At 39.3% G+C, this 23,890-nt stretch overlaps 1 protein-coding gene across 2 annotated transcripts in view; it reads right to left on the bottom strand.

The window, feature by feature from the left end:
• RASGRF2 (Ras protein specific guanine nucleotide releasing factor 2) overlaps positions 1–23,890 on the bottom strand; it is a 131,976-nt gene that overhangs the window by 31,596 nt on the left and 76,490 nt on the right. Inside the window, exons 16-18 of one of the 2 annotated variants that reach the window (XM_055791362.1) lie at positions 23,563–23,691; positions 22,201–22,290; positions 1,256–1,362 (exon numbers count right to left, since the gene is read on the bottom strand). In XM_055791362.1, the coding sequence (XP_055647337.1) occupies positions 1,256–1,362; positions 22,201–22,290; positions 23,563–23,691 (326 nt within the window). The remainder of the gene's footprint in view (positions 1–1,255; positions 1,363–22,200; positions 22,291–23,562; positions 23,692–23,890) is intronic. The other variant, XM_055791363.1, reaches the window with a different exon arrangement.

Here is a 23,890-nt window from a genome sequence, read left to right as displayed (position 1 = left end):
ATTAGCATAGAGGGTCAACTCAACTCAGAGCAGTCACTTAACACAAACTGCAGCAAGGACACACTAAGCATGTACTGTACTCTACAACAGTAATAACAGACTTCTGCTGTTCCAGTTCCAGCTCAAGATTTTGTCATGCAACGATTTTTATTTAACAAGTAGTCAAAGAAATCTTGGTCTACATAGATTGTTTCCAATAACTCAAAATGTGTAATCATTCCCATGATACCAGGAGAGGTTTTATTAATTTCATCTGGGCTGTTCAGCTTTTCAAACACAGCCAATTTTCCCACTTAGGCATTTCTTACTGACTTGATTCTCTAGCAAACTTAAGCTCTATGGAAATTAAACCCATTACATGGAAAAAAGGGAACTGAGTTTAACATAGGACAGTTTGACATCGCTGCAATTAGCTGTTCAATAAACCCTTTTTAGATCAAGTGGTCTTGATTACCAGCATGTAGTGACAAAGCAATCTACAACCGCTGTGAAGTATCATCTATACAAGGCGTACAAAAATCTTCCATTGGCTTCCAAAATGCTCTCACTCTTTCTCTTTCCCTCCCTCCTTCCTTCCTTCCTCCCTCCCTTCTTTCTCTCTACTCCTCTTTCTCTCCTTTCCTCCTTTGTTTCTTTCACTAATTCTCCTGTTAGACTTCTACATACATGCCAAAATCTGCCAACATTTGTCTCACCTGGCAGCTTAAAGGCCATTTCTATCTGCAAACTTCTGCTAGCTACTCAGACTTCTTTTTTTCCCTTCTCTGTCAATACAGTTTTATGTTTATGTATCAGACCCACACTCCTGTCTTGGTTGTAGAGGGATCAACAGGACCGGTGTATCTTTCCATGTGCGATTCACAACAAATAAACAAACATCTGTATGCAAACACAAGTATTTTAACACAGTCAAAGTAACGGAGCCACGCTGCCTGTAGCATGAACGGTTAATCCAACCTGCTCAGTATGTATTTCAACACACATTACACCAGTAAAGCGCTCACACACAATGTTACCAGGAATAATGTCATAACTGGGTATTTTCAGGAGAGCTTTGCAAGGCTAGATGAAGGATTACTCACTTGCTTAACAGTATCTTTTTACAAGCTAATTTTCCATATTATCCTTCTAGCACTGAGTTTTCAGGCTGTTTGACCTCTGCAACACTCCACAGCAGCACGGCTTAAAAAATACTTTGTAGGGAGAACATAGACTTACTGCAGTTGGAGAGGAGAGAGGTGCAGAAGGAGAATACCTGAGAATGCTTGGAGACCCAGTGGCGCAAGACATTTAGGACTCGATTCGTGGCTGCTCTGCGTATTATGAACTCTTTGTCGCACATGCGTTCAGAATTGTTAAATCCTGTGCGGAAAAAAACACATATTGAAGTTAATGGCTGCAGCGAAAATTCAAATATGGTATGAGTAACTTTGGTAAACTGAAACCTCATAGGACACTTATGTGTAATAAAAGGAAAGGCACCTATATAGACTTTCAAATATGACCACTTAAGACTGCTGAAATTCTGCAAGATCAGTAGAATACAATCTTGCCCATCATAACTAATACAGACACCTCCTTGGGTCAGCACTCAGTTTCAGAAAGATGAAGAATCTTTGCCTGTCTCATTAACGTCAAGGTCTCCCTTCCGTATGGAAAAAAATAACAGGACCAGACCAAAAATGTACAGGGCCTGTAATCAAGCAGATTACAGAAGGAATGTGAGTATGACATAGAAAGAGGAGAGTGGTAGATTTCAGAAGTGGTAAAGAAATAGAGGAGGATACTAGTTTAAACACAGAGAAGGCTGACACAAGAAAGGTTCCTTCTTAAGAGCAGTATTTTACAGGCTCGACTAGTCAACAGAGATTGTTCAAATAAGCTATTTGTTTTTTTTACCACGGGGGTGACAAGAAGGCGGGAAGGTATACAGCACACACATTTACAACCCCAGCTGTCTGAAAACAAAGCTATGCGAATGCAGCATTTTCCCACACACCTTGTAAAGACAACTTTTTTTTTTTAGTCATCAGTATTTACTTACAAATCAATAGTTTTAAAAACAAGAAATTTTTTTTCCTACATTCACATTATTGCTTCTTTCTCTTCTCATTCTGCTGTAGCTCTGTCATAAATACAATATGATAAACTGACTACATTATTTTAATAATAACAAAAGTCTTATATTAAAACACTGACTTTTTTAAAAAATTGGTAACTGAAGACAGACTTGAGAACTTTACATTTTTCTAAGCTTCTGTTAGATTTGATCTTATATTGTGCTGCTTTTGCTTTCCATTTCACTTGGTGCAGAGTCCAGGGGACAGCTGGAAGCACCCTTCCATATGAGCAGTACTTTACTATTTTTTGGCATAAGGCTTTGTTAAAGCCTGTGAATTACTGTAAATAGCAAAGGCAGATTAAACTTCTCTTTATTCTGTGACAAACCCATTAGAGGTATTCTTGCAGGATAGTATTAGTTTTGCTGTATTTTTATGAAAGACAATAAAAAAAATCCAAATTGCTGCTCTATATTTTTGGAAGGATAAGAAGGAACAGAAAATTTTAACTGCAGTCTTACATGTTCTACAGCAGGTTAGACCCCAAAACCCAAATGTATTTTCTATGCTTACATTTCATGGAAGTTTTTTGAAGCATGGCATATTACACTGCAGCTGACATCTAGGATTCAATGGCAAAGGAAGTTTCATATTACAACATCTTCAGGAGTTTCGCTGCCCATAAGCAGCAAAGTAAACAAAATCTCTGAGGCTTTACTCAGTAAAAGGTAACATCGGCAACATTTTGTGTGTTAATTTTCTATGCCTTTCACAGTTAACCTCTTGCAGAAGCCATTAGGCATACACATTATAAACCATTCAATTAGCCACTTAATTGCAGCAATGAAAGTCACAATGAAAATTATATATTAACACAGTGGAGTCTTTATCGAAGTAACATTAAGCGAAAGATGTCTCAGTAAGGTGGAAGGAAAACAGAAAGAAGCCTACAGAGACAGTTTTAAGTTAGCTGCAAAAAGAATAAAAAAAGCAAGACAGGAAAAAGGAAAAGCTCCAGAGATCACTCCACAAACTTCTGTGGTCCTCAGAATTTCATAAATTTTTAAGTAGTAATTAGCTTGTTGAGGAGAATAAGCAACATGTTCACTCAGATCCACACCGTCAGTACCTAATGTTGATGCCTTGAGCCTAAAACAGAGACCTCCAGTTTTGTAAGAAAAGAATTTAGCTGAACGTAAACGCACATGTGAATTTTATTCCAAGTGGGTGATTCATTGTACATCTTCAGGTAGAAGACTTCAAATAAATAACTAAACCATCAAAATACAAGTTTTTAAAAATAAAACTGGGAATCAATTAACTCCATTGTGACCTCATTCTGAAATACCAAACAGCTCAGAAAGCCAGGATGTATTTCCTTCTTTCTTCACAGAACATTTATAATTTATTGTTCTTTACAGAAACAAAAAAGAATCTAAAATTCCTCAAGCAACATTCACTGTCCAAGACTTAAATCTGCAGATTGATTTAGAAGAAAATCATGTTTATGTTGTTTTCTTGTGGCAATGGAATGGAGTGGAATACCCACGATTCTCTATATACTGGCTTAGCGTCCTTCCATTTGGATGTCTGGCTCTACCTCAAGGCTTTCCCTCAGCACTTGTTTTGAGCTACGGTAGACTCCAGACAGGATCCAGATTCAGTAGCTCTGGCAACAGGTCAGCAGAATTAGGCCCTAAGCCAGAGCCAGTTACGCTGGAGAATAACACATGGAGTCCTTGGACCTTCCTGAGGCAACTGAGGCTTGAACAGGCCAAAGCTACTAGGACTTGCAGTATTCAGAAAAAGAAGCCTCTGCCTCAGTTCCTCGACTACGATCTACCATGCTATTCTCAAGCAAATCCTTCTGCATGGGGATGGAAGGAACAGGGAGCAGTTCAGGACAAAGGGAATTACTATACTCTCACTTCAAAAAGTGGTGACAGTGTTCTGGGCAGTGCTGGAAACTTGCACTACAACAGAAATGAAGATGAAGAACTGCCCTTCTTGAAGGCAGAGGTGTGCAAGTCATCACTGACCGGTGTTGAGACATCTGCAGAAGCGAAGCATATGATCCTCTTCTCTAGGCCTACCACCAGGAGCCATTGCAAATTGTGAACCTGGTGAATGGTGGTGTTCAGGACATCGCTGGCTCTTGGCGGTTCAATCCTGAACTGACTTGTGACCGAAGCGGGCACCAGGACTGTCAGCATGCAGTAGAAAGGGTTACCATCCACACATCATTAAAATGCCCGTTGGGCACAAATTAATTAGATTAGTCATAAAATAAAAGTTATTTAAAAACTGCTACTATTCACTAGATAAGCTTGAGTGGATTTAGACACATTTTTTTCATTAAAATTATAGACAATGACAACCATTTTTTGATGTATTCACCTGCGTATCAGAAAACTATATTAATGTAAAGTTATACCTACATAGATAACCAGCAAATCTATTCAAAATTCATCTGTCAGCTCCCTTCCAGTCAGCATAGCAACAGCCAAACCCCCAACCATTTAAAGCACTGGATTGTATCATTCCTGGTACTAAGGTAATTATGTCATATTATTAACCTAAAGAAAAGTTAGTGAATACTGAAGGTGAAAGCAAAAGAAATCTCAGTAGTTGTTACAGTCACTGAATAGATCTTTTCAGTAACACAAAGGTGAAAACAACTAAGATCAAATGTACTCAAGTACACTCAAACTGCACAGAACAGTGGTATTAATTTCAGGATCTTACAAAACTCAATAAAAAGGAAAAAATGTCAGCTGCAAACAAGTGCGATCAGTAAGTATTGTTACTTTTTGGTCTTCTAACTTTAATAGAAAAGTTCTAAACAAAACATTTTAAAAAGCCCAATACAAACTTATTTGCACAGTTGCATTAATACAGAAGAAGGAACTTGGAGAATCAAGTCCTTGGCTAGCGTTGTTTTTGCTCCTTGTAACCTTCAAAGCCACATGGACTTTGGGACAGAAACTGCAAAGGGGAGATGATCATAGACTAAGATCTGATGAAGCCACTCAGAAGCTATCCAAGCATCGGTGAACTTTGGTGGTGCCATTGGTGTTCCCTGCACTTCTCACAGTGCAAACTCCTTTTAACACATCAGCTCTATTGCTGCTCTGCACTTCCCCCTCTCTCTTTCTGCCCACCACATCCTCTCCTAACATAACTCCAAACAAAACCCTAAGCCACCACCACAACTGCACTATTCCACATGCAAAGCCCACTTGTTTATGCATATTTCCAGTTGCCCAGTATACAACCTTATCTGGTTCTGCATGTTCATGTCACCACTTACGGATAACCCATGCGTCTGCTGCTGTCTATGCCGCAAAAGGTAGCCCAAATCCTCCAATCCTGTCTCCTTTTGAAACAGCTGGCAGTGGTGCTAGCCAGGCATGAACTCCAAGCTATCTTGCCTACAGCAAAGAACCAGGAGACAGCCAGGAACTTTCTGGGCCCCACATCACCTGCTCCACCTGTCCATATGTAAAGATGAAACTGGGCCTGCACTAACTGACTATCCAAAGTATGCAATATGAAATTTTGCCATTGTTTAACCCTAGTAGGTGGCTAAAACAAAAGGTGCTGACCCACGGACAGCAGATGTTGATCTGCAAGGAACAAGGGTTTCATCACACCTTTAAGGCGTATCTCAGAAAGTGTCCTACTGAACAGTTTCCATGAACTTTTTAGCATTGCTGCATCTGCTCTATTATTCCCCATATATGTTTCCTACACGTTTTGGAGCTAGGAACAGTTTTTAACTCTGACTATACAGTCCGTAGTTTAATATCATTCATCTCCATGACTTGTACTTCGTGGCGCTCTTACCAATGTAGTCCATAAATCTAGGTGAGTTGAAAGATCAACAAAATAAAATCATTGAATCATAGAATCATTTATGTTGGAAAAGACCTTTAAGCTCTTCCAGCCCTACCGTAAAACCTAGCACTGCCAAGTTCACCACAAAACCATGTCCCTAAGCATATCTATAAGGCTTTAAACACCTCCAGGGACGGTGACCCCAGCACCTCCCCGGGCAGCCTGTGCCAGGGCCTGACCACCCCTGCAGGGAAGACGTTTCCCCGCTACCCGAGCTAACCCCCCCGTGCAGCTTGGGGCCGTTTCCTCTCGCCCTGTCGCTTGTTCTCCGGGAGCAGCGCCCGACCCCCGCTGCCCGCAGCCCCTGCCAGGCAGCTGTAGGGAGCGACCAGGTCCCCCCTGAGCCCCCTCCTGCCCAGGCTGCCCCCCCCAGCCCCCAGCCGCACCCCCAGGCCTGGTGCCCCAGCCCCTGCCCCAGCCCCCTGGCCCAGGCCTCAGATGAAATGTATCCAGAAGCAAATGTGGAATGAATCTTTAAAAGGGGCAGTTTTGAACGGTCCTTCCCATCACGTGTTACCCTTGGCACCGAGCAGTTTGGGGGCTAACTGCACAAATTACGCTTAAATCAGCAGGAAAGTAGGCATGATTTCTCCTAAGTTCATCTTTGCTATGGTTCCAGGGAAGGAGAGAGGTGAAGGGTCCCATCTACTAGGATGCCAACCTTTGCAGTATTTTAATTAGGATTCTGGTTGGAACTGCCCACATCCCGACCCCATGGTGAAATAACCTGAAATACTCCACGGTGAATATCTGCTTCTCTCCTGAAGGAAATAATCCTTCTACACTAGAAATATCAGCAGTATTTCCAATCGTTAATCATCTTAGTGGGCAGCTGCTTTAGTAGGTGCTGCTTTTAAGTAATGTTTTTCCCCAGTATCTGTTGAGGTTAGTACATACTGCTTCCACAAATAGTTTCTTCACATACCGGTGATGCAGAACTTCTACCACAGTCTGTCAAACACAATGTTAACCTGCCAGCTTTGCTAGTTTCAGTGAATTACTTCTTTCAATATAATTTCATCACTGTTCATGTACTTGGCTTCAGATTATGTTATGCAAAATCCAGTTTCACCTTGAGACATTTTTCCTGTTTGCATTATAATGAAAATTAATATTCTTATAGCTTCCACTATTACCAAAGATTTAGAAAAAAGGTACCGAATAGACATAAATCTCAACATCTGCAGACAAATTATGACAATACCTTGTACATAGATACCTCTTCTTCGGTGATAGCCTAAAGCATTTTTCACTGGTAGTTGTCATTATCTATCCTATTCATAAAGCAAAAAACCACAGGCAATCAATGCCTGCAGGTAGGATGCATCAGCATTTCCACCTTTGGAACTGCTGCACCCAGGACCAGATCCAAAGGTCTCATCACATGTCAGTGTGAGACAGACCCTCTCCTCAGAAGCTACTAAGAAATCCATAGAGCAAAATCCTGTTGCACTTTTTCTTGTTCTACTGAACAAACCTGACTCTATCAGCAATTTACATTATTTCCTCTTTAAAATCCACCTCCCACAAGAGGTAAATTTGTATTATGTTAAATTCTGCACTGTGTATGTTGAAGAAATTAAATTATCCACATTTGCTTTTCTATTTCACTTAAGATGTCAAAACCCCTCAGTCTAGTTACAGTATTCTCTGCATTTTGTTTTCCTATATTAATACAGCAGCGCACAATTCCTGTCCACAGTAATTAATTTGTCAAAAGGTTTGATGAAACATCTATTTTTAAATGTTTATCTACACAAAAAGTATTTTCTGTTCACAAGACTTAGGAGTAAGTTGTTCGAGGTTATGAAGAGTGACTTCAACAAGTTTCTGGTGTCTTCCTTAGCAAAAAGATTTATTTCAGAAGATTTTATGTGCCAATTTCACTAAAATACTCTGGAATCATGCACTGAAGCTGCATTAGGATCTAACATAAGAGAAAATTGCACTCCAGCCTTTGAGGAGGTCACAGCAAACCCCACGAAGTCCCAAGGAAGTGGAAGGGGAACATTCACAGATTATAAGACAGACAACAAATAATCAAAAAAAGTGTCAAATGTTTTCTGGGGTTTTTTCCTTTCTTCTGATAAATATGCTTATGGGTTGTAGGCCAGTTTCATGATCCAGCCTGGCTCAAATCCTGAAAGCTTAGGCTTGGCAAACACCAACATTACTTTCTGACCTGGATAAAGAATAAATACAAACCCTAGGCTTGGCGCAGAGCAGTTTTCATCCACAGATTAAAACTGAAAAAGCCTCTTCAATATATGCAGCACAAAATAAAAGCCTCGCTAATATATATGCAGCACAAAAAAACTAATCATGGAAAGTTTTCCTTGACATACCTACAAAAGTTTGGATGACTGTTTAAAGATACCCATCTTAATTGGTCATGTGTTCCCTAGCAAGTCATTGGGTTTCACACATTTTCACAGGAATGCGTCAAAAGAGCAAGTGGCCTAATATTGATAAGAAATCAAAACTGCCAGTGATTCTGCTCTCCTTTTCATTTCTTTGATTATGATATCAGGTTGCCATGCACTAGCCAACTGACGAACTGGAGAAGTTCCAGCAGAGCTAGAAAAGAAGACCATGTTAAATGAGATGAAAAAAAAAGCATAAAGATGATGAACTCCCACTGACTGCATACAAAACAGCATTTTTGGTCAGTAACACAGTTCTTCCTTTTTTTTTTTAGTAATTGTCAAGTGTACACATTCAGATTTACAATGGAGCAGGTTGTATGAGCAGTTTGAGGCTTGAAAGTAGAAGCTATCAAGTCTAGCCATGATCTTTGGACTACCTCAGATTAAGAAAGAAGTATATGTAACCATTGACCGTGCCAAGGTTTGAGTTTGTTTCATAAGGTGTTATAAAGCTATATAGCATCAGAAGAAGTGACTATTAAAAAGCAGAAGAAATCAATGTCCAATGCATTTCAGGCTTTTAATTTCACTTTCACTGGTCCCTGCGACATATGAAATTATTTTATTCTAAGAAATATGACACTGAAAATCCCTGTTGTAACCACGCACGTCAGAAATAATTCCAAGGAGGTATTTGATTCTTCTACCTAAAGCCTCCACCACAAACACAATCTAACTATCAAATCAAGTCAAGGGATTATAGTCTTAGTAAGGTAAATCCCATGGATTCACATGCACCAGCTGATGTACAATAGTGTAACACAGATAGAGCTAGAGTGACTGTTTAATTTCTGCAAAATATTTAAGGGAAAGGTTGGTAAACTATTTTTAAATGACTCTTGCTTTAGAAAGGCTTTTTCTAATCAGAGAAATTTAAAGAACACAACATCGAGATAAAGCAGTTATGTCATGATTATGCTGTAAAGCTGAACTAAATCCAAAAGTCTAAAAATGTACAGCCCAGCAAAATAATTTTAGTTGAATGGATGGGAAAAAAAGGCAATTGGCTAAAGAATATGCTTAAGATGAAGATACTATTCTAACTCCTAATAATAACATTAAGGTTGCTCTGAGAATTACAGTTATCTATGAGATGATATGGTTAAAACATGAGTACCACAAAGACTGAAAATATCCCTTTAAACTCAAAGAACTGTTCAAGTTTGAAAATTTGTTCTTTAAAATCCTTAAAAACAGGGTTACTGCTATAGCTATAACTGGTACACACTCACGAATTCTCTATTTTTTTAAGTGAGATATTGTCTCAGGAGACCATATCAGTCTCACACTTGGAAGAAAATCTTTAAAAATTGCTAAAAACTGAAAACACACTTGCAGTTACAAGTCACACAAATTGTTATAAAAAATCTGTAACTCATCTTACAAGTAAAAAACACCAAAGAGTCTGCTTTTTTTTTTTTTTTTTTTTAAACTAAAATTCAGCAGCAATACAAGACTGCATTTTTATTTTTGGCATATTGTGATAAATACATGGGCTCAGAGAAAACAGCACTGCTCAATTCTCTACTAAAGACAGAAAAAACCAACATGTGCATGCATTAGCATTTATGTATGTTGTAACAACACCAGGGATGAGTATCTGGAGCTTTAGACTACTGCACTTTGTAGGATATATTTTTCACAAATCTAAGTAGCAGTAACTCCATACCACTGGACAGTATCCTGTTCTTTTCCTTTTTCATCCACAACGAAGAGAGCCAACAAGAAGTTAATGTCATCACCAAAACCTAATGTTAAATTTTGGTGTACCTGCACACCTCTTCAAAATCATATTTCTTTGCATACAAGGCACGTATGTGTGTGCATGCATGTGTAAACCCCTAGTCCTAGTTCTTCTAGTGAAGTCTTAGGCGAAAACATCCAAATCGTGTTCCTTTATTTATAGATACATCCCAAGAAAAGAACAGATCCTGAATTTAAAAGGCTGCTGTTGCCAGTTGTGTTTACAGATTGCAGAATATCATGACAAATGTGGAATGTGACAGCAGAATTTTTTCCCGTGACTTATTTATATCAAAGAACTACAGGCAACAATTGACAAAGAAGGAAAGCCTTTAGAATAGCCTATCTTAACAATTATATTTGTGACTGTTCTAGTATACCTTGGACACTTTTTTTTTACTGCAGTATTGTTTGCATTATCTTCTATGAATAATGACAAGAATGGCAACGCTGCAGCTGATATTTGTTTGAATTTGAACATCAGCCAAATGCATTTGACCATGTTCCTGCTGTCTCTTAGCCTTCAGGGAACACAAAAGCAGTTTTTACCTGCTGATGTATTTTTGCATTTCAAGTGATCCCTAGCCCGTGATTTCTTTAATTACAGGTGGCTTATACTCTCAACCTGCTCTATCAGCAATATGAAGAGTATAGCAGATTACTTTTTGCATAACTCTTGCAATCATTTTAAGAACTATTCAAAGTAAGCTTTCAGACCTTTAAAATGTCCCCTGCCACAAAGGAAAGGTTAAAATAAAGTCTATGGCAAAGTAGCTAGAAACAGAAAACAACAAAAAATGCTTTTCGAGTTTTTTTCCTTTAGTTGGTCTGGGCTTTTTACGTAAGCTACAGGAAGTAGTGTGCAAAATTATTTAGCTTTTTTTATGACCATAGGAGTAAAGTTTAAATGGAAAGGAGGTGATAATTGCAATGAGCCAAATGTATCATTTTTCAGACCATCTGTGAATGGATAGTTGACCGTCATGCAAAACAAAAATTGGCAGGATGTGTATCTGTCAACAAAAAATCTCTGAACAAAATGTCCATCTCACAGGCAGCTTCCAGACCATTTATGATTGGGCCACAAATCAAGCAACTCAATAGTAGCATAAACAAGTATTAATTATGCAAGCAATGCTTAGACTCAGGGAAAAAAAGGAAAGGAAAAAAAAAATGTCCTCCCAAAACTTCTCTCCCAACCCCATGCTCTCCATTGGTGCACCAAATGTAAGTAAGACAATAGGGAAGCTAAACAAACCTGCCCTTGCTAGGAACCCAAAGATGGTTGAACTCCCTACTTGCAACGTCAACATACGAGGGCTAGTTTCCTGCATGCAGTGGTCACAGCTTCATTCCAGCTTCTCTCCTCCTTGGCGTAGGAGAGCAGAAGGAAATACCACCAAAGAGCTTGCAAGAGAAGCTCAATTAAACCACTGGAAAATGCATGTGCAACACATCCCATCTCGTCAGCTGCAGTAGGATTGTTCTGACCTATTTAGGGGCAGGGGGCAGGAATAGGGACGGTACTAGTTTCCTTTCTTAGATGAAGAAGGAATTTTTCTCTCAGTGCCAGTTTGCTTGCACATGTCTATGAAACAGAGAGTTTTCCCTTCACCTGCTCAGGACTTAGTGCAATAGGTCAGGAAACCCATTGTTCACAGCGTCGCAACTCAGGAAATGTCCAGCGCAAATACTTTTTTCCTGAGTAGTCAGCTCCTCTAATAAACTAAAGTAAGAAATTAATTCAAGAGAGAGGAATACATAAAAAATAAGGGAATCCTAAATTTCTGCTAAAGCAGGGGGGGTGGATGGGGTGGGAATCATCTTCCCCAGGCTCTTAACTCCCAAGCGCAGGGATCACTTGAGACATAAACTAGCCTTCATTTTTAAGCCATCATTTTAATTCAAAGTTATTGCTCTAAGAAAACTGCAAGGGAAGATTCAACTTAGTTTGAACATGAATGTCTAGCCAGTTATCTAAAATTGCCAAGCAACAATTTTTTTTTAAATTCAAAGGGCTCCTAATTCAGGAACAAAAATAGAAGACTCTTCAAATGCACTACGGAGGAAAGGAATAACATTGAGGGTTATTGAATTAGAAGGCTGATTCCAAACAAAGTAGTTTTAATCTCTATTTTCATTTTGCTAGCAATTTCTCAATAAAATATCCTCAGTCAGGAGAAGAACATACACAAATGTCTCATAAACACAACATGTTGAACAAGTGTTAAAAATGCAGCCTGGAACAGAAAGCAAGTTTGCCTCTCTGCTGTGCTGGGGCTTCATCACCAGCCCCGCTGATACCACATACCACAGCTGGCCCATCGGGCTGGTCGCAACATTAGCACTGGCCATCTCTACTTTGGTAACGACATCTGGGCAACTCCTGACAACCGTCCAGCCACCACGACGGAGAGCTGGTTGGGTCTACGCCAGCAGTTACCTGTTACACAAGCTTTTTCAATGGGGAACAGTGTTAGCTGTAGAGTAAGTCAATGAGTACTTCCCACCTGGAGTTTTTTAATTGAAATGGGCAACTCCAAGGAGGTTCAGTGTTCAAGCCTCAATGCTTATCAAACCTCTCTGAATCTGCATGTCTGGAAATCTCATTAAAATTTATTCCCAAGAGGGAACTAGTACTCACTTTCCCAGTTCCCAGCTAGAGCCACTAGTCAAACAAAAACAAGAAGTAAAAAAATCGGTTGTCCTGCATAAAGGGGAGGTTAACAAAGCCTACAACAACTCTTTTCTTTCTTGGAACTAGGCATCTGAGATTCCTGATAGAAAGCAGGGACTGGGGAGGGTCATGCCACAAGCAGGATCGATAAGCATGCCTGAAACAGCAATTTCAGGCATGATTTGATGGCATCTCCTATCTCTAACAGAAGGCTAGATGCTCTCAACTTCAATCCCGAAGTTCCATGTGGGAACCCATGACCTGAAGAAGTACAGTTAGAATTGAGGTTTGCTTCCAGCCGCTCAGAAACAGTCTTCATGATACTTGTGACCCAGGTGTGCCAAGTTACTTGTGACAAGTAGTCGCATTGGGATAAGCTGCAGATTCAAAAGGATGAAATTCTTTGCATCCAGATTATTGATTGGGGTGTCACCATCACAATTCTTTTCTTTCAGGTCTGGCTTCATAAGGAAAAAAATCCACAATGCTTTTACAGAGAATGAGATGTTATAACCCAGAAAGTTACTGGAGTGCAAAATTACTGTAACTAACAGTAGTGTTTATGGCATCATGCTCAAAATCAACTAGAAAAAGACACACATTTTCCAATTTTGCTTTAAATATGGATACTTATGTACAAAGCCAGACAGAAATATTTACTTTTCCAAAGGTTAGCTTGTAACCACTAATGTAATTTGAAGCATTTCGTACAGCACTACATAGAAGTGCATTACCCAGCTACCCCCATAATGTAGAATCCATCTCAACATCACCGTCAGACACCGCTCACCCTTCACATAACATTCATCTTAGCAAGGAAATCTCTGCCTGCTGTCTCATGATGGAAAAAAGAAAGTAGTAATTTCCTTTACAAACCTTGCTTAATTCTGATCTTCACCAAATTCCATATTAACTCAGCTGCCTACTCCAGAATGTCTGCCTCAGGAAATATAATTGTGTAACGCCACTTTATTATTCCTCTGTTCAGAATTAGGGAAATACTCCCTGAACAGTATAGCTGATATCCTTGAATGTGGAACTATGTACTTGCATCAACCCGTGTGCAAGACGGTAACGACTGAGGAAATACTGTATCAGTTTAAAGCATAATGTGTGTTTCTACGAGCTTTTCCATTTCAGGGATCAAGAGGATCCCACTGCGAGTGTATGCATTCATTATTTTGCATGGTACATCTCCCAGGTCACATTATCCAGCTTAAGTGCTGAACGCACCTCGCAGCAGTACATACAGCTAGAGTGCCTCCCCTTGGCACAGTCACAGACACAGCTACAAGCACAGGGACACGCGAACGTGCACATAGGCTCTCATCTCCCTTGTATCATTTGGCACAAGCTGTGTCATTCCATTACTCTAGTTAGTGCTTATGCCAGAACAAACAAAACAAAAATACTGTCACGCTGGGAGCTGGCGAGTAGTTGAATGACTGCAGTATAGCACCACTGGTCACAACCTAAAATAAGCTCAGTAGCTCTCGCTAAAAACTTCTGTGAAACTTTCTCATTTTGGTCTTTTAAAATAAGCAGTCAGCCTTTACCAATCTGTGCCTGATTTACCAGAATGGAGAGGCCTATACATGGCCCACTGTGTAATCGAGATCTCTGCGAAACATGAATTATTAGTTTTAGCTAATTTTTACCCACCTAATACTGTGACAGTAATCAAGCAGGGGTAAAGTGTGTCAGACTGAGAGCTCACAGGACTCATCATGCCCAGCTTCAGTGCTTATGCAGCTTTCAAGAAGTATGGCATTCTGGAAACCATAGCTGTAATTTACAAAAGTCCATTTATTCTTGTTATTGCTGTTACAGTTGGGGTATATTACAGCAGACAAACTCCTGCAGCACCTCTGAGGAGATAAGGACTTCCCATATTCATTTCAGAAGCTCCTGAAGTTGACACTTTCCCATCAATCACTGGCTCTTATAGTTGACGCTTTCGTGTAAGTATTTCCGCACCATTTACTCTCAACCATATTTAACTGCTCTAAAATCGAAGTTTGGCAGGTTTACATCAGAAATGGTCCAACAAAGTTCAAAAAGGGTCTACAAAGTTTTATCTCAGAGAGTGATCAAGGATACAAAAATAGTTAAGTCTAAATAAATCAGACATTTACACTGTAAAAGGATTACACACTTCCCTCTGTATTTTTTCCATTAGTAATGCATAACTTAGCATATAATTAATGCACTAATGCATAACTGATCATCAGTGGAAAGCAACATCTAAATAACTTTTATAAAAGGTTTAAGACTAAGAAAGGAATTCGATCCCTCCATAGACAGTGACATGACTGCAGGACCATTGATCCAGAACGCACAGACTGCACTAAATGCATTTTCAACAGTGGAAACTACTCAGTGGCAGCACATGGAAGTGGCACCAGGAGGTACTTTGGAATGCCCAGGCATACTGAATTGCTTTGAAGGAAGATCCTGCTGGCATTTAGCAGCTGCAAGTAGTAGATTAACAGAGCAGTTTTTGCGCTTGCTTTGTTGAGAATCTGCTCCAGCTGCAAAGGACAGTCTGATCACTTCTGCAGACAGATTGTAAGAGCTATGAAAGAGCAGATGATACCAGAAAATGGTCTGGTAAACAGGCTGATCAGTTTTGCTAGCCTAAAACCAAGGGCAATTTAGATTAAGATTGCTTCCCTGAACCACCAGTGTGGATCTGTGAAAAGAGAAGGAGCTGGTTGCACTTTCTCTGCATAAGAAAGGTTTTGCAGGCTGATTGTTTGAGAGACCTTTTGAGATGTTCCTCGATAGGGCAGAAGCTGCAAAATGCAGAAGCTTTCAGAAAAATTCTCTCTCCTGAACAATACCCAGGTAAATAACTCAAGTCAAAGGTAATTTAGGAGCAAAGATATGTGCAGTCAATTAACTGAAAGGGATAGTATACAAGCAATTCATTTTTGTGTAGATGCTTCAAAGCTTCAAGCTGTTACTTGGATTGCTCCTTTAAATCACTAAAATCAGAGACAATAAAGCCACCTTTCCTCCTTGCTAGCATGGGGCAGATTTTCCTACGTGCAAATCATATTTGTCAGAGATACTTTCCCCCTACTTCTTTCTCACTCTCTCCTCTCCCTTCCACATGTGTTTTAAAAAACAAATGCTTATCCTAAAGAAGCCAGGCCCTCCTGCCAACCACAAGCTTCCATCCCACCCCCACCCTCTCCCATAACATGTCACCTTGTTCTTGTGAGAAATGGTACATTCTCCACAGTGTGGATCAGCATGCTGTAGGAGGAGGAAGGCAGCTTTGAAGCATGTGGCGTGCTGGAAAACACTGACATACCCAGCTCAAAATCGGATGACAGAGCTGTTGAAATAAAGCTGCTATGTTCATTAGGGAACAATCCCTTTGTTTGGGTTTAAGTATTTGCTTCTTGTCTCACATTTACTCTCCATGTTGGGAGATTTTTGGTCTCTAACTGGAGCTGAGGAAGAAAAAAGCTTATCAAAGTTCGTTCAGTATCTTTTCCTGCTACAAGTATAAAAAATATTAAAAGTACACAAAATCAGTTTAGATCTTGAATTTAAGTTTTTGTCAAAACCATCTCCTTTAAGCCCATGTTCAGCAGAACTGTTTCAAAATAAAACAATCGATTTAACATATCTATTTTTCTTCAAGTTGTGTCAGACAGAGAAGAAATTTGTATGGCTGCTAAGATTATGTAAGTACTTTTCATTTTATTCATTATTTACAAAAACAACACAGCATTCTTTTGCTAATTTGGCTTCATTCACACAACTATTTGGAGATTTTAAGTAAACCTTGAATCTCTTCTAGTCAAACAAAGCACCTTCATAGTTTATGAGTATTAATGAGGACCTGGACCCAGGGCAAGCACTTCCCCTAAATGAACACCAAAAGATGTTTTTTTCTTTAAAAACCAGTGCATGATACCTTACTGATCCTGACAGAGTGCTCCAATTCTGTGCGCAACAGACATAAAAAGTTAAGGAGGATAAAAAGCCATAACATGTTTGAAAGAACTGTACAAAGAGAAGCCAGGGAAATTTGCAAGTTCTACCAGCCACAGATGAAAGAAATGCTTTTCCATATAAATTGTTTTTATCTAGTGCTAGAGTTTGTGTGGGTGCTGTATACATTATACAGATATAGATATAGATATATAGATATAGATAGATATAGAGATATATATATGCTGTTACTGAATTCCTGTAACATCTGTCGGATTTTTGCAGCAAAACTACAAATGACTGGTGAGTATTTTGGCAGGAGGTTCCTCTCCCACATTACCAGTCTCACTCCTTTTTTTGACACTGGCTGTGTGACAAGACTCTCAGAGAAGAGCAGGAAATCACTCCTGAAGAGATGGTGCTCACTGCAGCTCCCTGGAGTTCCACTTAAGTACTACCTAACTGTCTTTGCAAAGCCAAAGGAAGAGATTAGCAGGACATTTGTTAGGATGAGACCATTATCATTAAAATTTCTGTAGGACTTTTCCATATTATAAGACAGACATCGGAGCAGAACTGCTAGATAACTTCTGTGCCACTTTTGGAAGCTGTCACTGATTTCAAGCAGAAATCAAGAACCAATTTTCTAGAGGTATATGAACAGTGGGGAAAGAAACAGCTCGAGTAAGTGATGCCTCTGAGCAGGCATATGTTTGTGCTTTCTCAGGGCTTATCTACCACGCTGAGAGGTAAGCAGATGAACAGGAGTGCTAGGAGCAATGATAGTCATCAGAAGGGAGATGGTAATTCACAGTAAGTAAGGTATACATGTCCCTGTATCAACAATTTGAGATTATACTACTTTACATTCAGTCATGAAAACTGGGTACCTTTCACTGTTCTGGAGGAGGGTGCCTGCATAACTTTGTTCGCTTCCCTTTGCTGAAGAATCAGTTTATTGCTGTGAAAGAAAGTTGTAGAATACTGGAGAATAAAGATGATTTGACCTGTTATTTCTATGTTATAAAAGTGTTAGTGTTAGTATTATTATCCTATTTTTATTAACTGGGAAGAGAATGAAGATGTGCAGCAACTTATTAATGGTGACAGAGCACTACAATGGCAGCAAGCCATAAGCCATGCAGCCATCCTTCACATCCCTCAAAAGAGAAAGCACATGTAAAAGACACAGCATGCTCTATTCATCCCTACTGTGCATAATCATTCATGCAGGCACCAAGCTGTGCAACTGGCTTGACTTATTTAACTTTGTATACTTTCACTTCTTATTTTTATTTATCATGCTGTTAAAATAAACAAGTAATATGCAGATTTTCTGGAAAAGAATAGACTAAACCATGTTTAAGATTTGTAGAGATTAATATTTAACTAGACAGATGGACTAAACAATAGAACAAACAGTATAGCTTGGTATCGTAAAAGCAGATACCTGTAAAATAACTAAAATTAATGGCAACAAAACCAGTAAGTTAAAAGGAAACTGCTGAAGGGCATAAGAACCTGAACCATCTTGATTCAGAGAAAGGTTCCATATAGTGCAGGAAGCTCTGCATGCTGCAGAGCAATGCTGTAGTGCCCAGCACCTCCTTTTCAGCAGCTAATAAACTAGTGCACCATATAGGGTGGCAGGGCAACCCAAGCACGAGCTGTTCTTAGGACCCTGCTAGCCCTACATGTATACCTCACGTGCACCCACATAACACATGAGCCCAACAGACAAGGATGCCCCAAAAATCGTCAAGGTCCCTGAAGCACAGCACTGATCCCCACACAGTGGGGATGGAGCAGACTGAGAACATCGCCAATATGCACTGCACTCAGGATGCATCCTAAGGGGTAAGTGCAGCAATACCTAAAGCAGAGCAAAATCCTCAACTCCTTCAACTTTGGCTTCCCATCAAGTGACTTGCGGTGTCATGCAGCCTGCAGACAGGACAACATGGGCAGTGTTCCCCTAGGTGCTTGTCACAAGATATGCAAAGCCATCATACTGGGATGCTTTGCATACTTACCAGTATACAAACTTAACCACATGCGTGGTGACAGCAATTCTAAAATGTTATGGCCAGCACTTTCCATGGGAGTTATTAAATATTCTTCATGTCTGGTTCTGGTAGAATGTGTGACTATAGGGCTTTCCAATGAGCCTGTTAACCTGACTGCCTCAATGCACCCCTGAACAGTCAGAACTGGAAGATGGAAAGTTTGAGAAGAGCTAAGATAGCACACCTTGGGAAAACACAACAAAACAAACAAACAAATAAACAAAAGAAAAAAAAAAGCCAGAAGCCAGAAGGCTTCAGGAAACAGAGAGAACAGAAGACACACAGATTACTCTCACCTCCTAATACTCTGCTACAACCAATTTCAGCTCCGGCACCTGTTCTAGTTTGCGGGTCTAGTAAATACTAACGACTCTTGCCTGCAGGTAGCTGTACACTTTTTGAACCTGGCTAAGTCTCTCCTCTTCACAATGACCCTTAGCAGAATCTCACAGGCCTACTATTTGTTGCACAAAGAACCAAAAACTTGTGTTTGTCTTGAACCTTGGCTTCATGAAATTCACCTGATCCCTCCTACCTCCTGCATTAGAAAAACCAAGCAACGCCTACTGACTCTCCCTATGACCTTCATGATTTTGCAGAACTTTCTCACCAACCCTCCAAGTTATCTCTTCTCTAAACTTAAAATGCACAGAAGCCACTTCATACTTCCACTCAACCTTGATTGCAAACTCTCAGCCTTCTTTAGCTCTCATCCTCTCATCTCAAACAGGATATATCACAACTGCACATAGTCTTTAAGATGCACGCAAATTCTGGATTTGTACTGTGGTAGCATAATCATCTTCTTTGCTTTGTTCTCTGTTCCTTTTCTAGTAATTCCTGATGTTTCCTTCACCTTTTTGGCTCCTGCTGAGCACTAAGATCACTTAAGGGAACTATCTGTTGTAATCCTCAGATCTTCATCCTGAGCAATAGCACCCAGCACAGAGCCCATCCTTGCAGGTGCAGAGCTCAGACTGTTTTGCCTCATGAGCATCACTTAGCATTCCTCAACACTAAATTTCACCTGCCATTCTATTTATGTTCCATGTAGGAGTATATTAAATGGCACACATCACGTCTACAGCAGTGAGGCCAAGGAGCAGCTGAAAAAAAAAAAAAAAAAAGCATAAATCTCATTCACTACCCAGACCTGATTCACTGAGGAATCATGTCCATCCTATGCAGTGAAAGAGACAGGAGTCCACTGGGAAAAAAAGACATTACTTAAAAAACCCACATAATAATGACAACAGATACATGGGGAAGAAATAAAATTATTTGAATTACCCAAATTTGAACTGCATGACTCTGCAACTGTAATACCACCTCTAGCATGATTAATTGCATCAAGTTACAAAACAGGTGATTCAGCGGCTTGAGCTGTGGTTTGTAGCCTTGAATTTTCATACTGATTACAGGTGGACAGCCTTGCTGCTGCCAGTCTCCTGAGTCTCCCCACCACCCACTTTTCTTGTCAGATTTGCTGCAGAACCTTGTTTTTCACATCACCCAGGAGAATGACCTTTTATGCAGAACCAGCTTAAACAGCTACACAAAAAAGTACTTAAGAATATTAGACATGTTTTTTCCTTTTTCAACATCCTCATGCTTTGATACTCCCTCAGTTGATTGCATACTTGTAGATTTTCTCTCATACTTCAATATGACAAATATTGAAAAGCTGTGCTATTAACAATACAAAAGCAGTAGTTTTTAACTGAATTGGTCCCATGGGAAAAAACTATTTATCACTCTTACTGCAGTTTTTGAACAATTTGGAAACACACTGGAATTAATTCATAAAGCAAAATGTGTCACTGATTCCTTGGCAGTGTCATCTGATTCAAAAGGCAAAGGATATTCATACTTCAAAAAAGTTTACTAAATACATGTTTGTGACAGGTTCATAAAGTTCCTAAACCTGAACTTTACTCTCTTGTGATCTCCTAAAGATCACAGGAAGTACATAAGAGTAACAGGAGCACTGATCTGTGTTTATCCAGAAATTATTTTCTCATGATGCTTACTCACCCATCAAGCAAATGACCACAGCTTTAGACACACTGGGTACAAAATCCACTGAACTCACTGGTGATGAAGTACTGACTTGCATAGAATTTCATGACTGATTTTGAGACTAGGGTCTTCAAAGCAGTTTCTTGACATTCCAACAGTTACAATGGAAAAAAGGCAGGGGTTAATTTACAGTTGGACTATGCAGAACTATGGAACTGTGGGGTTTGAGTGTCAATGCAAAGTGAAAGTGATTTTGTGGACTTTAAAAAAGTTGATTTTTATTTGTAACATGATCTCGGACAGGACTCAGTTCGTGGAAGATATTAATACGGCAAAGGGTACACAGCAAGACAGCAAGCAAATTCTAAACTTAAATGAAATATTTTAAGTTGCACCTCCAGTCAGTAGACAACATTGCTGTTTTCCAAGGAATATATAGTCCACACTTGCAGTAATTTAGCTGAGTACCACTGCTTTTATGTATACCAACCTTGGACATAAAAAAGCTCAATTTTCAAAATAAAATCTTAAATTGTAAGTGAATACAAAAAAAAACCCCAACAAAATACAAAAAAAGGAAGATGATATCTAGTTGTTTAGCAGATTACATATGTGTGACATATTGATCTTTCAGGTTAACATTAAGGACAGAATACAAGAATTCAACCAATAGATGATGAGCAGATAATTCTGATTTAAGTCAGAGGAAAAACTATCATTGGTTTATACCATGACAGTTCAAAATCTCACTGAACAGTTTGGCAATCAACTTAAGAGGACACAAAACAAAGGCACAGAGCTCATATGAGTTTCTTGAAGGTTATGTAGTACAGTATGCAGTCTTCATCTGTTAGGATTCATGTTTTGTTCTAGAAGATATTTCTGAACGCATTCTCATCCTTTCCTTCTTTCAAGTACACATGGTGATGGTTGCTGGCAACTCCCCAGGACAGGATGGTATATAAACTGCCTAAAAGATTATTTGACTCTTTCGGGACATAAATTGCTTCATCGGCCAAAACTTCCAGACTGCCACAGTGGAAAATGCAACAGGGTGGACGTACCTGAATGGCCTGTCTTAAGCTGTTTTAGTCATTCTTATGGGTCAGTTTCACCATTAATTAAATGTGCTGCATTAAAAATATTTTCATAATAACCACATAACTAGGAGCCAAGGCTCCAATTATCTATGAATGCTGTACTGCAATGTCCACGCAAGGGGCAGGATCTCAGACTCAAAACACCAGCCGATTAAAGTAAAAAAACAGAGGCTAGTTAGGACTCAGATTTCTTACGAAATATTCGCCTTCTGAGACCTAGATATGTTATTGTTACTTCTATTTCATATGGCACATTTTTCTCACCTGGTGGACTCCCATGCCCTGCTGCAGCTGTAGCAATAGCAAAAGCAGAAGCAGGAGAAACTGAACAGTGGCTGTTGTCAGCAGTTTGTACTGTGAAGGGAACAGACAGATAAAAGTTAACAACTTCTACATACTTGTGTTTTTCAAGTTAAGCAACAATAATACTTCAATAGTACTTAAAATACTCACTAATGTTTATACTTTGTGAACATTTTATGTTTTCATTGCCAGAGGACTTTATATTAAAAGAAACAAAAACACCATAATCATATTCATGATTTACGTTGTTTCCAGGTCAGCATAATTAATGTTGCTATGGAAAAAATTTTTCTATGACATTGTCAAGGTAAGGAACAAGCAGTAATCAAAGAGAAAAAGAAAAAAAAAAACACAAACCCCCCCCCCCAAAAATGGCAGAAAATTAACCTAAATAAAAAATCATGTTACAGAACTAAGCATGTTAACCAACTTCTGATAACTAGATTCACATGTTTTCCCAGGTCACTGCCTAGGATGAGTGCAGTTTGGCAAAATTTATCAAATTTTCTCTACAGGGAGTGCTGAGAACATTGTTTCTGACTAGTACTCAGATAGTATGGCACTGTTCCCTCCAGTTTCCAACTCCCAAATCTTGCCATCTCACCATAAACATGCCCAATAACAGAAGATTACTATTGGTTAAAATTAAAGTGTCTCAGCAACTTATTAACGGTCGAGAAGACTCCGGTCTGTTTTTGTTGTTTTAATCCCAGGCATGAAATAAGTGCCTAGAAACCTGGTTTGCATGAGATGGCAGCATTTTCAGTGTTCACAGACATAGCTCACAGCTCAGCTAATGACTTCAAAGAGCCATGTGAGAGCTGTATGAGGAGCTCCAGCTCTCACTTTTCCTCTTCAACTGAGCAGTTTATTCAGATTTTCAAGTGAATAATGTGACACCATCTGTAAATGTTCAGTGTTATACAAAGAAACAGACACAGTCACTCCCCATTGACAATAACGGGTCTTGCGTATGTATGTATGGTGCCCAAAATACGTCCCCTTGGTAGCCACAAAAAAATCTGTCAAGGTCTTGAGAGTTTTGTGAGAATATGACTGATTTAATATTAGTCTTGAATTTGGGCACATCCTGCTCAAGGTATGTAAGAACACTTCTTCACACCAACGTCCCGATACACTTCCAAGTTTCTTGTTATTACTATATAAATTAACCAGCGTAATTCACATTGTAACAGGCTGGGTTTTTTTAATACCTGACATTATTCAAGCGTTAATTCTTTTCTAGTATCCTGCAAAGATTACAGCTACAGCATTTAACCTCTTTAAAGTGACTGATAGAGTCAAGAAACATCAGGTTCTTACCTCCTGGTGGGCGATAGCGGAGATGACGTGGTGTTGAAGGGGATCTGCATGGGGAAAGCTCTGTGGTATCCACTGCTGAAGTGCTTTCAGGAATTGTCCGGTCCACTGACACAGATTCTAGAACTGCTGCTTTAAAAGAGAATATATATTAATACTGGTATGATCATTCGTAATTTACAACTCTTTATAAAGTATATTATATATTTTAAATTAATATGTAACAACCTCTGTTAATTAATGTACCAATATTTTTCTTATGAATGTATTTATAAAGTATAAATGTTCTTTAAAAATATCAAGAGGCCATAGAGAACTACGGGTCTTTAAG

The sequence above is a fragment of the Falco peregrinus genome, chromosome Z (assembly GCF_023634155.1).
Source record: "Falco peregrinus isolate bFalPer1 chromosome Z, bFalPer1.pri, whole genome shotgun sequence".
NCBI lineage: Eukaryota > Metazoa > Chordata > Aves > Falconiformes > Falconidae > Falco > Falco peregrinus.
Note: the sequence above shows the minus strand (reverse complement) of the source record. Positions and strands in the feature narration are given on the sequence as shown.